At 59.3% G+C, this 11,918-nt stretch overlaps 2 protein-coding genes across 2 annotated transcripts; both read right to left on the bottom strand.

Annotated features, from left to right (window-relative positions):
- Positions 1-565: 565 nt before the first annotated feature.
- On the bottom strand, positions 566-3,277 carry GPX3 (glutathione peroxidase 3). Its single transcript, XM_066559949.1, has 5 exons — positions 3,093-3,277; positions 1,949-2,102; positions 1,640-1,757; positions 1,370-1,469; positions 566-1,282 (listed from the first exon to the last, which is right to left on the bottom strand). Exons 1-5 carry the CDS (start codon positions 3,177-3,179, stop codon positions 1,061-1,063), a joined length of 681 nt encoding a protein of 226 aa, XP_066416046.1. The 5' UTR covers positions 3,180-3,277; the 3' UTR covers positions 566-1,060.
- A 4,537-nt stretch (positions 3,278-7,814) lies between these two features.
- Positions 7,815-9,595, bottom strand: SMIM3 (small integral membrane protein 3). Its single transcript, XM_066560297.1, has 2 exons — positions 9,489-9,595; positions 7,815-8,826 (listed from the first exon to the last, which is right to left on the bottom strand). Exon 2 carries the CDS (start codon positions 8,823-8,825, stop codon positions 8,646-8,648), a length of 180 nt encoding a protein of 59 aa, XP_066416394.1. The 5' UTR covers position 8,826; positions 9,489-9,595; the 3' UTR covers positions 7,815-8,645.
- Positions 9,596-11,918: the final 2,323 nt, after the last annotated feature.

Consider the following 11,918-nt stretch of genomic DNA (forward strand, 5'->3'; position numbering starts at 1 on the left):
GGTCCCCATGTGCTTGGACACAGACAGAGTGCAAGGGGACCCAACTCTTGCTTGAGCACCCCAGGATCTGTTGCCCCAGGTGTGCGCCCCCACCTCCCTCTGTGTGCTGAGCTCAGCTCCTCACCCTCCCCTTTTCTGCCCCCACCTCTGCCAGGGCAGGGAAGCACCTGCTGCCCCCTCTGCCTTTCCATGCAGCAGTGGCCTTGGGGACAGTCTTTGATATTGCACACAGCAAATCTTGCTCCATGAAATAGAGCTGGAGAGGAAAAAACAAATACAACCCAGTTTCTGTAAGCATGACTGTCACAGGTGTGACAGCAGGAGGCATAGGATTCCAGTATGCTCCTCGCTGGGGGTTGTCCCTGGTCCTGCCTCCAACCCTTTTTGCCCACCTGTGCTCTGCACTCCCTCCCCATCCTGTCCCCAAATGCTGGGCTGTGATGATAATTCCATGTCTGCAGTTACTATGGAAAAAAATTAGTTTCTCCAGTCAGGCACTGCTACCCCCAGGCTGGCCACAGTGCCCCCCACTCTAGCTCCCCTACCCCTGGCCAACACGTGGGGCTGCACATTTGCAGAGCCTTTATTTGGTGGTTCTATGGTGGGTTGGTGAGGGGCTGGCCACCCCCAACCAGGAGAGCAGCACGTCTGTGTGCCAGGAGCACGGGCAGCCTGAATGCACTGAAGAGCTGCCCCGAGCTCGGCACGCTCAGGCCGGGCCCGCCCCAGCCCGGGGCTTTCGGGCCAAGCCTTCATGGAGATGTGGTCTCCTCCAGGGACTGCCAGCCCCTGCATCCTCCCACTGCCCGGGGTGGTGGAGAGGAGGGGGCAGGCTGGAGGTGTCACCACCAGGGGTGGAGGTGGGACACAGGGATATTGGAAGTATTTACTGAGATCTCTGCCATGAGATCCTCAGCCCAGCAACCTGACTGGGGGGTGCCAGAGACAGGAGCAATGGAGGGATCAGGGCGTGATTCCTGCTGCTGGGGAACATCTGGGGAGGGAATGGAATGGGAAGCAGCTGGGGGGATGCTGGCCCTCATGCTAGCAGCCCGAGGCTCTACTGGTCATCGTGGTTCTCCTGCTGCCGCCGCCTCAGGTAGGTCATGATGTTCTTCTTCACAACAGCAATGTTGGCGCGATGGTACCAGCGCATGACAGGCACACCCTCGGGGCTCACCAGGAACTTCTCGAAGTTCCACTTGATGTCATGGATCCGCAGAGGCTCCCAGAAGAGCCTGTTGGGGTTCCCAAAGTCCTCCACCACCGGGGGACAGGCGTTCTGCAATGGGGAGCCAATGCATCACTGCCTTGCCCCTCTGAAAAGCAAACTGGGTCTGTCCCCCTCACCTCTTGCCATAGCACCCACCTTCAGGAAGGTGAAGATCTTCTGCTCCTTGGCCCCGTTCACATCCCCTTTCTGGAACAGCTGGAAGTTAGGAACAAAGCCACCTCCTGGCCGGACATACCTACAAGGCAGGGAACAGGATGTTGTGCAATGTGCAGCTCTGGATGCTTGCACAGGGGTGGTGACAGGACTCCAAACGCTTTGTTTGGGTCCAGAGGCAGCAGCAGCTGTAGCCTAGGCTCCCACTGCTGGGGGAGAGAGGTGTCCCACAGCCCCCACCACAGTACTCACTTAAGTGCAGGGAGGATCTCTGAGTTCTGGCCAGGTTCCTGCTTCCCAAATTGGTTGGAGGGGAAACCGAGGACTACGAGCCCCTCATTTCTCAGCTCATCTTGTAGTGCATTCAGTTCTGCATGCAAGAAGAGCCAGAAGTGGGTTAACAGAGGGCTGGGCACACCTCCACACCTGCAGTTACCATCTGGGACCATTCCAGTCAGGCCAGGCCCTGGGGAGCGGGCATTAACCCTTTCCCCAGCTCCCCAAAGCAGAATGGACCATGGGGCCTGGCCCTGCCCTGCCCGTGCCCTGCAGGACCCTTACCAACATACTGCAGTGTCAAGCCTCAGTATGTGGCTACGTTGACGAAGAGCACAGTCTTCCCCTTGTACCTCTCGAAGGGGATGTACTCGTCCCCATCGATGGTCAGGGCCCCGTAGTTGTAGATGGTGTCGTTCACCGACGGGTAGCAGTCCACCTGTGGGGCGAGGAGCACCCTGTGGGAAAGGGCTGGGGGCTGCCGGCCACCCCTCTCCCGATCCCCACGGCCAGCAGGGCAATGGGGCCAGCCCGGCTGCGGGGACAGCTGCCAGCGTTGTGTCCCCTGCCCTGAGTGCCGCTGGCAGCAGCCACGCTGCGGCGTGCCAAGGTCGCGCTGGGGGGACGGGCCGGCTGGGGCGGGGGTCTGGCTGCAGCTCGGGGATGTTTACCGAGCAGGGAGCAGCAGGAAGGCGAGTGGCTGCAAAACAGCCCGAGCACGGGGGAGGCCAGCACCAGAATCCCGAGGCTGTGGGCAGGGGAACAGGACCCACCAGCCCTGGGAGACAGGGGCAGGGCAGGGGTACCAGGTGGGAACAGGCCGGGAAGGGTCGGGCTGGAGCAGCCCCTGCCTCCGGGGCCACAGGGGTTAGCCCAGAGGAGCCCCCTCCTGTCCCGCCAGGGTACCCAGTCTCAGCCGAGTGCCACCGAGGGGCTATTTTGGGAGCTGGCAAGAGGTGAAATCACAGGGGTTGCACTCGAGGAATGAAGGTTCCGTGGGACTGTGGGGTCCCTGTGGCAAGGTGGGGTGCCCGGCTGGGGGGGGACAGTGCCCCTGCCCGCTGGACTGTAGGGACACCGTGGGTCCCACACCTTCCCGACATGGGGGAACACACCCGGACATTGCAGGGCAAAAAGCCCCCGTGCTCTGCCTCGGGGAGGTCACTTGGGGGACACATGGCTCTGTCCCCCTTTGTCCCCAAGCCCAGGACAACGATTCTTGGCCCTTGGCAGGAACCAACTCAGAAAGTCTCCCCGTGATCCAGGCACCGGGATTGCCGGGGGAAGGAGGGGGGCTCAGGGGGCTGCCGTGTCCCTCCCGTGCCCCGGGGAGTCCTGCAGGGAGCCCGGGGAACAGGAGCGTCCCCAGGGTGTCACACACCCCCTAAACCCCCCTGACCGCCCCGTGGCCGTGTCCCCCTGCTCTTACCTTCTCCCTCTCCTCACTTCGCCCCAGCTGGACGAGCCCAGCCAAGAAAAGGGGCACAATCCAGCTGCTGCGGGAGCAGCCCCCCATGGCTGGGTGCGGGGTGCGGGGTGCCAGCACCCCCCGACAGCCCGGGGCGAGCGGCCGGGACAAGCGCCGCTGTCGCCTGCTGTCACCTCGGAGCCCCGCGGCGGCCGAGAAATAGCTGCGGGCTGCGAGGGGGGAGCCAATGGCCGGGGGGGGCCGGGCCGGGCCCGCGTTAACTGTGTGGGCTCTGGGACGGACGCACGGACACATGGACAGACACCGCCCGGGGGTGGCATCCAGGGGGACACGGGGCAGCGGCATGTGCCGAGGGTTTATGCAACATGTCACCCGAGCCGGGATTAAACCCGCGGGGTGGGGGAAAGATATCGGGGAAGGGGGGAAGGAGGTGATGGGGAGGTGGGGAGAGGTGCCCCATCCTGCTCAGGCCACCCAGCCAGGTGACATTTCCCCCCCAAGGGGGTGCAGGCACCCGAGGAGCACGGACCAAACCCCCCAGCAGCAGGCTCGGGGTTCGCTGGGTGCCCCCCAATGGCTGCTCGGGCTGGGCTGGGCTGGGCTGGTCCCGCTCCTCTCCTGTGTGCCCGGTGAAGGAAGGTGCTGCTAGAGGAGGAGGATCCCTCCTGCCAGGGGCTGTGGCTGCACTGTGACCCTGCTGGGGTCAAGGGCAAGGCACTGCTGGGTGTCCCCAGGGGCAGGAGTTTCCAGGGTCCTGTTTGCTTAGCCAAGGAATGTGAACATTTGCCCTGAGCTGTCTCCAAGGAAAATATCCGTGGTGAGGTGTAAATTCCCAGAAATCCCCCCCAAAAAATTATTCAGTGGGAGAATTAACTGGCTGGAGGGGAGCTGGGGGAGTTGTGGTTTTGGGGGGAGGCTGGCCTGCGGTGGAGGACAGTATGGGGTGGCAGGGGGTGAGCCCTGGGGGGACCATGAGTGCCAGCAGGAGGTTTGGCTTTGCTAGAAAGCAAGGTCAGCCCTGCCTCGATGCTGTCACTGAGCCAGCTGCTGGGGATGCCACCAAGGAAGGGGAGTGAGGCCATGGGTTAAGAGGAAGCTGGGAGCAATCTCCCAATCTGTGTTCCTCACCAGAAGGAACACCATGTCCTGGGAAAGGCTGTGGTGTGAGGCTCCAACTGCAGCCTCAGCTGGCGTGGGAGGGCTGGGGGTTGGGTCCATCTCCCAGGCGCACAGAAAAGCCATGGAGCAGGGGAGCTGTGGGTTTTTCTGTCACTGGCAGCATTTCAAACCTGCACTGCTACTGGGGGAATGGCTTAGCTCTGCCCTGCCTGGACCCCAAGCAGTGTGGGGTATTCCCCCAGGTCCAGGCAAACCCTCAGGGTGCTCAGCCACTGCCTGGGCACTGCACAGAGCCCATCACAACATGCCAAGAGCCAGGCCAGCCACAGAGGTGCCCTGGGTGACTCTCACAGATACAGCTGTGAGTGGAGCAAGGTGGCTCCTTGCCAAAACCAGGGTTTGACCCTCCCCACCTACTTCCCAGGCTCTAGTGAGGTTTGAGGCCATGGGGCTGCAGCTCCTGGCCTGCACATTCTGCATCCTGCAGCCAACAAGGACCAGTGTGTGCCAGTGCTGTGCTCCCCAACACAGCTCACACTTCTGAGCCTGACCAGGGCTTGAGCCACCTCCTGCAACAGAGCTGGGACAGGCCTGGGGAGCTGCTCAGGACTGAGCTCCCTGCCCCACATTTCCCACCACAGGAACAGCGACATCTAGTTATAGTGGTGTGTGGCACAGTGTGGTTGTGTCCCTTCCACGTGTCCCTGATCCCTGCCATGAGCAGTGAAAGTTTGAGTCACTCTTGAACTCGGTTTTCCTAAAACCAAAATAAAAATAAGGGACCTGTTAATCCAAGTCCCTCCTCCTTGGGTCCCAGTGCCAAATCAGCCTTGGAGGAGGATGGGAACGGGGAAGGAGTTAATGAGACACAGCCAATGGACTCCCTCTCTGCCACTGTGCTTCCCTGGCATCCCGGGCATGTCACCCAGTGTCCCCAGCGTGATGGACTCCCTCTCTGCCACTGATCTTCCCTGGCATCCTGGGCATGTCTCCCAGTGTTCCCAACACACTGTTCTGTCATGCTGGAGGCCGCATGCTGCAGGATTGGTGTCCCCCACCCCAAAAAGCAGCCGTGCAGGGCGGGCTGACCCTCACACGAACCGTCCTGCTCGGTTGTTTTCCACCAGAGCCGAGCTGGAGCCAGCCCCCGCCTGCTGCAGATGTTTGGCAGCAGTCCGGGGCGGGAGGCCAGGCGCTTCCAGCCCCCCGGCCCCCATGCTGCCACTGCCACCAGCCTCCCTGGTGTCCCCTGAGCCACGTGCCGGGGCTGCAGGGACCTTGTGCCAGGCTGCAGGGCCCCAGCTGAGCACGGGGAATGTGAAAGCAGCAGTGGGGACCATCCAGCACTGCCTGCTGGGGTTACCCCAGAGCTGACCCAGAGGTATTTTCATGCAGAGGGACAGGGATGGTGCCAGTAGCGTGGCAGGACAGTGGCAGGGAGCTTGGGCAGCAGCAGCAGGCAGCATTGCTCTGGCTAGCAGCAGTGCAGCTTCCCTCTGGCAGCCTGGCTTGGCATCAATCCCAGGGCAACCTCTGAACCTTTGTTCTAAGTGTGCGACGGGGAAGCAAAAGCAAAGCAAGTTCTGCCAGGAGAGAGGCCCCAGCTCTTTGAGCTCCAGGCTTCCCCAGGCTGCCAGCTCACAGCTCAGCCAGCCCTCGCTGCTCTGCCCCAGCCCGTGTGCTCCCACACACTGCCCTGGCTCAGCAGCAGCCTCCCTGCTGGGCACGGTGCCCAGCACCCTTTGGAGTGGGGGGCCGCCTTCCTGAGTGCCCCCCACAGCCCCCAGGCTCTGTGCTCTGCCCCCTCCAGCATTGCCATCCCCTCCTCTTCCAGGGGAAGATTTGCTCCCTGTGGAAATGCCCCTGGCCCATTTCCCCCCTTCCCCCTGCAAAGGGAGGCAAGGTGAGAGCCAGCATCCTGCATCCCCTTCTCCCTTCTGGGACTGCCCCACCTGCCTCCCCCAGCAGCAGCCCCAGGGGCCAGCAGCCAGCTCCTGGCACATGCCAGCACCTCCAGGGAAACATCCCAGGGGATGCTGAATCACTTCAGTGCCCACATCACCCTGCCTGCTACAGCGTCACCGAGCAGGACCCGCTGCTCAGCAGAAAGGCATTTTTCCTTGGCAAAACTCCATGCAAACACTGCCTCCAAGCTCCAGCACTGTCCAGGGCCACAGGGGGATTTTGTTATCTCGCTCCATCCTGGAGGAGGAATTTCTAACTTGAGAGTGTTGGAAATCCAGTTTAAATTCATTCTCCACCATTTTAATGCTTTAAAAAAATGTGACTTTTCCCTGCTTTACCTCTGCTGCCATTTAGCTCCATGTTTGTTGTTGTTATGAGCAAACCCATCTTTCCAAGGCCTTTCCTGGAAATGTTTGCCACGGGTTTGAAACTTCCCAGAAAATTCATACCAATAAAGGAAATCTCTGACTTGCCTCTGCTGCTCTTGACAAGGGGAAGGCAGAGGTGGGAACAGCAATCGTGTATGGTGGCATGGACGGGGAGAGGTGGTCCATGCTTTTCCTCGTGTCTTGCTCCAAACCAGGCTTCCTTCCCAAACCACTCCAATGTTTGTGGCTTCTCCCCTATTCCTCTCATAGCAAAGCTGCTCAGCTCTAATTCCTGATGCTGCTGGCCGTCCCCACATTGTCCCCAGGGAAGCAATTTTGGGGTGGAGCACAGGGGAGAGCAGAGCCAGGGCTGCTCCCACCCTGCACATCTGTAATGTCCTCCAGCCGCTGCTGCACTGTGCCAGCAAGGGAGGGAGAGAGGAAGAAAAACAGGAAAATAACTCTGGTTATTTGCCTCAAACTCTGCAACTCGAGAGGGGAAGAGAGAGTTGATAGGTCAAAACAGAAATATGTTTTTTTTGGCTGGGCAAGGAATAAGTGTCTGCTCCCTCCCAGCACAACCAGAGCCAGTGGTTCCAGGGCAGGCACTTCTGCTCCCCAGGGTCTGTATCCCAGTGCTAGGCTCCCTCCCCAAGGTGGGAGGTGTTTGCCCAAAGTCCTGCTTCCCAGGGAACCTCCTGCCCCTCTGGCCCCACCACCCAATGCAAACCCAAATCTGGATGTTGTGGATCAAGCCACACAGGGTTTCCAACAAACACTGCAGGGCTGGCTGCTCTTTTCCACACAGAAAATTGGATTTAAACAATTCCCACCAGCATCACCGTAGTGTTTCCCCACATCCTTCCTGATTCATGCAGTTCATTTTGTGACCTTCCTTGCTGTGAGTCACCAAGACGCCGTTTCAGCCCCAGGGCTCCTGCCACACTGACCCGGCACGAGGCTGGGGTGAGGGAAGTGGTGCCGGTCACCCGAGTGGGATAAAAACAGCCACAACCACTGTCAGAAAGTCCTGAGAGATCCTTCCCACCCACGGGGTCCAGACTGAGGTTTGCCCTCCTGGAGCGTGGGGCTGGGCTGCCAGTGAGCTTCCTGCTGGGCTCCAAGGCTGGGGAGAGCCCCAGGGACCTTGAGGCAAGGCAGGGCACGAGGTCAGAGCAGGGAGGGTTTCTGGAGAGGCTGCAAAGTATCCCAGATCCTGCAGAGCCAGACACCACCTGCAGTGTGGACAGAGCTGCACGACACACTCACATGAAGGATAAAGTCCATTTATTTCATAACAAAGGGCAGTACAAGAGCTTACATGATCCCTTGCCACTGGCTGGGCACAAACCTGCTCCTCCTGCTTTGCTTGCCCAGGTGAGGCACACACAGACTCCTCAGCAGGGCTGGAGTGCTGGGCAAACAGTGGGAGCTCTCACTATCACGAGAGTGGGGAGTGCAGCCAGCATGCAGACAGGAGGGCTGGCAGGAACTGCACACACTCCTCTGCCCCACAAGACACAGTGGAACCAAGAGTCCTGCAGGATTTTCCTACCATTTCTGCAGATAATGGGTAGAGGAGAAGCTGGTGCCAGCTGCATGTCTGCTGTGCAGCCAGCACAAGCTCTGTCACTGATGCTTTTAGCCAAGCACTAAATGCACAACCAGAAGCCACATCCATCTTGCTTTGACTCTTTTTTCCCCAGCCACCTTGACAGCTGGGACTCCAAAGAAGAAATAACTTTGTCAGGCATTTCCACTCCTTGCTGCTTGCCTGGGAGGAGACAGTGTCACCAGTGAAGGTGAGACCAGCCTGCCTCTCTCATGGAGTGAGGTATTTCCAGCTGCACGTGTCCACAAAGTCACACCTCTCCCCACTGCTGCCCACGCTGGCATTTCCCCCACAGCCCCCGTGGGCTCAGTGGGCAAGATGAGCAGTGGGTACCCAGCAAGAGCCAGCTCCAGGAGCAGGTCTGGGCTGGCTCACCCCAGCTCCTGGCCAGGCTCCAGCTCTCAGGGTGCCCTGTGAAGGTGCCTGGCACAGGGTGCCATGGCAGCAGCCCCCAGCCCAGCGAGCTGGCCGTGCCCCCGTGCCCGTGGCTCACACGATGCCGTTGCGCGTGGGGTGTGTCCGCACTCGGTAAATGATGACGGCCGTGGCTGGGCACAGCAGCAGCGCTGTCATGATGAAGATGGTGGCCAGGATGATCACGACGATGACCCAGATATCCAGGATGTGCTTGGGGAGGTCGGTAGTTCTCGCGAGGTGAGGGAGGTCCATCCTGCAAGGAAAAGGCAGAGGGGAGTTGGGGCAGCCCCGTCCATCCCTCCCCTAGCCAGAGACTCCCCCAGTCCCCTGCTGCTCTCTCCGGGGACACCCCTGTGGCCAGGTCCAGCTTTCACCTTGGGCTCCTTCGAGAGCCTTTGGTAAAGGTTCCTTCAATTACCTGCAGGATTTACGGCATGCTTTAAAGGCACTGGATAAAAGCCCAGGGAAAAACTTCCCTATTAATTGCTACTGTTTGTTACAGGAACTGATAAAGGGAAGCCACAACCGGGTGTCCCGCCGGTCACGGGGACACGGTGGGGTCGGCTCAGCCAGGAGCCTCCTCGTTTCTGGGGAACCTCGTGTGTGCGTCCCCCCCCATCCGCACCTCGTGCTGAGTCACGGATTTTCCATCAGCTGAAGGGGACGGAGGGGCCGGGGAGCGGGGACCCCCTCCCCGGGGGCCGCGGCTGTGCCGCCGTCCTGCCCCGGCACCTCGGGGCTGGGGGACACGGTGCCGTGGGGAGAGGCGGCAGCTGCCGTGCCCTGTCTGTGCCCTGTCTATGCCCTGCCCGTGCCCTGCCGTGCCCTTCTGTGCCCTTTCTGTGCCCTGCCTGCCCTGTGCCCTTCTGTGTCCTGCCCGTGCCCTTCGCGTCCCACCTGCCCGCATCCCCGTACCTGCGGCGCTGCCAGGCTCCGGCTCCCGCTCTGAAGGCGGCTCCTGCTGCAGCTCCGGCGGCAGCGGTGGCAGCGGCGGATCCCGCCGGGAGGGAAAGAATCCCGCCGAGGAGAGAGAGACTCCGCCCGGCCCCGCCCGGCCCGGCCCGGCCCGGCCCGGCCCGCGGGGGACGGCACGGGGGGAAGAAGGGGAAGGGGATAGGAGGAAGGGGAGGGAAGGAAGGAAGGAAAGGCAAAGCAAGGCAGGACGTTTTTTCTACACCAGGATAAATAAGAACGCACTCCACCTCATCCCACCCACAATGGGGTTCCACTGGGGGAGTGCCTCTGGAGCTGCGGGGACATTTCACTTCATGGTCCTTAACAAAGGGTCCTCCCTACCCTGTCCCCCTCCTGCCTCAGCAGGGCTCACAGGCACCCTCCTGCCCCCGAGGCCCAAGGCAGGAGCACCCAGAGCCTCCACAGCCACAGCGCGGTGCCCGCGGTGCCCAGGGTTCGGGCAGGGTGATTTACAGACACACGGCCAGGGAGGGGACAGAGCTCAGCCCGCCGGCTGGGAAGGCTCTTTCTGCTGCCCAGTGGAATATTCCACTCCACTGGTGATGCTGAACGGCAAAAGCAAGATAGGATGCTCCGACTTTCCTTCTGGGACACAAGCTCAGTGTCAGTCACGGTGGGAGCCACACACTGCACCTTTCACTCCTGCCTTTTCCCAGGGAAAGCTTTGGGCTTCTGGTGGTGGAATGCCCTACCACATGCTCCTGTGAAAAACGCCAATCACTTGTTTTTAAAATTTTACAAGTTTAATAGTCATAAAATGGTTATAAAAATAGTAATACAATTAGAGTAATAATAATTTGGACAATTTGAATTAGGACAATATGAGACAACAGAAACAAAGAGTTACAGATGTCCGGGTACCTTGTTCTGGGCAGCACAAGGCCAAAAAAGGACATGCACTAACAAAGGATTAACCCTTAAAAGCAATAGCCTGTTCAATATTCATACATCCCATACATGATGCATAAATTCCATTCAAACAAAGGATTTGGTCTGGTCATCATAATTTTCTTCCTCCTAATCCTAACGGCATCTTCGATCCTGAGCGAGGAAGGAAGAAGTCAGTTTCTTCTGATAAGAGAACACTCAATTCTTTTTCTCTGAAAGATTTAGGTATCCTGTGGCTGCTATCTGGTGTGAGTACCTCATTCCTTTCTTAAAAAAATATCCCACTTACACAGTTCCTATTTTAACTACAAAAGTTACCTTTTAACTACAAAACTACATTTTTCATACTATTAAAATGTTAATACAGCACTACTAATCAATACAACAAAATACACATAGTAAATATCTGTGTAGAGCCATGTAATATGCACTTTTCACACTTCCAAGACACCCCTGTGCTCCAGGCCCTCCTGGACACGCAGCTCTGCGGGGAGCAGAGCACAGGCAGCCTCCTCCCTGCCCCTCCAGCTGCTGCAGGCGGATAAAACCGTGAGGTTTTTATCTGAGCAGTGGCACATCCTCATGGACAGGGCTTTCCTGTGGAGCAGAGGGCAGGGACTGAGTGCAGGCGCTGTGTGGGGATGGATCCCGGGGTGAGGGTGGGGGGTTCATGCCACAGGCCAGGCTGGCTCTGCCTTGTTTGGGCTCTCCAGCAGCACACTGGGAGGGGTTTGCTGATGCCAGCTCTGCCCTCAGCAGAGAATGAAGCAGTTGTAGTGTAGACACCGAGCTTCAGATCTCTTAAAGTCTGCTGATGTGTTTATTCTGCCTGCACACAGCAGAGCATCTGCAGACCTCGTGCTTTCCTGCTGATCCCACGGCACAGGAATGTTCATTCTTGTCAGGATCCTGTCTTAGTGGAGGTGAGACTGAAGAGAAACCACCTTTGGGGTGTGAAAAACCACCCTCTCTGCTCTGCTCTGGTGAGAGCCACCTGAGCTGTGTCCAGCTCTGGACCCCAGCGTGACAAGGACACGGAGCTGCTGAGGTGACACCAGAGGAGGCCATGGAGATGTTCTGAAGGCTGAGCCCCTCTGCTCGGGAGCCAGGCTGGGAAAACTGGAGAAGGCTCTGGGAGACCTCAGAGCCCCTTCCAGTGCCTAAAGGGGCTCCAAGAGAGCTGGAGAGGGACTGGGGACAAGGGCTCGGAGCGATGGAACTGCTTCCTACTGCCAGAGGCAGGGACAGATGGGATAGTGTGGAGAAATCCTTCGCTGTTAGGGTGGGGAGCGCTGGCACAGACCAGCTGAGGCTGCCCCATCCCCGGCAGGGTCCAAGGCCGGGTTGGAGAGGCTCCGGGACCAAGGAAGGTGTCGCTACCATGGCAGGGGTGACTCTGGGTGGCATTAAATGGCACTTGGTGGCAGTTGGTGGCCCTAGGTGGCACTGGGTGGCACTTAAGGGAGGCCACGCCCCCTTGCT

Source organism: Molothrus aeneus, chromosome 15 (genome assembly GCF_037042795.1).
Source record: "Molothrus aeneus isolate 106 chromosome 15, BPBGC_Maene_1.0, whole genome shotgun sequence".
NCBI classification, from domain to species: domain Eukaryota; kingdom Metazoa; phylum Chordata; class Aves; order Passeriformes; family Icteridae; genus Molothrus; species Molothrus aeneus.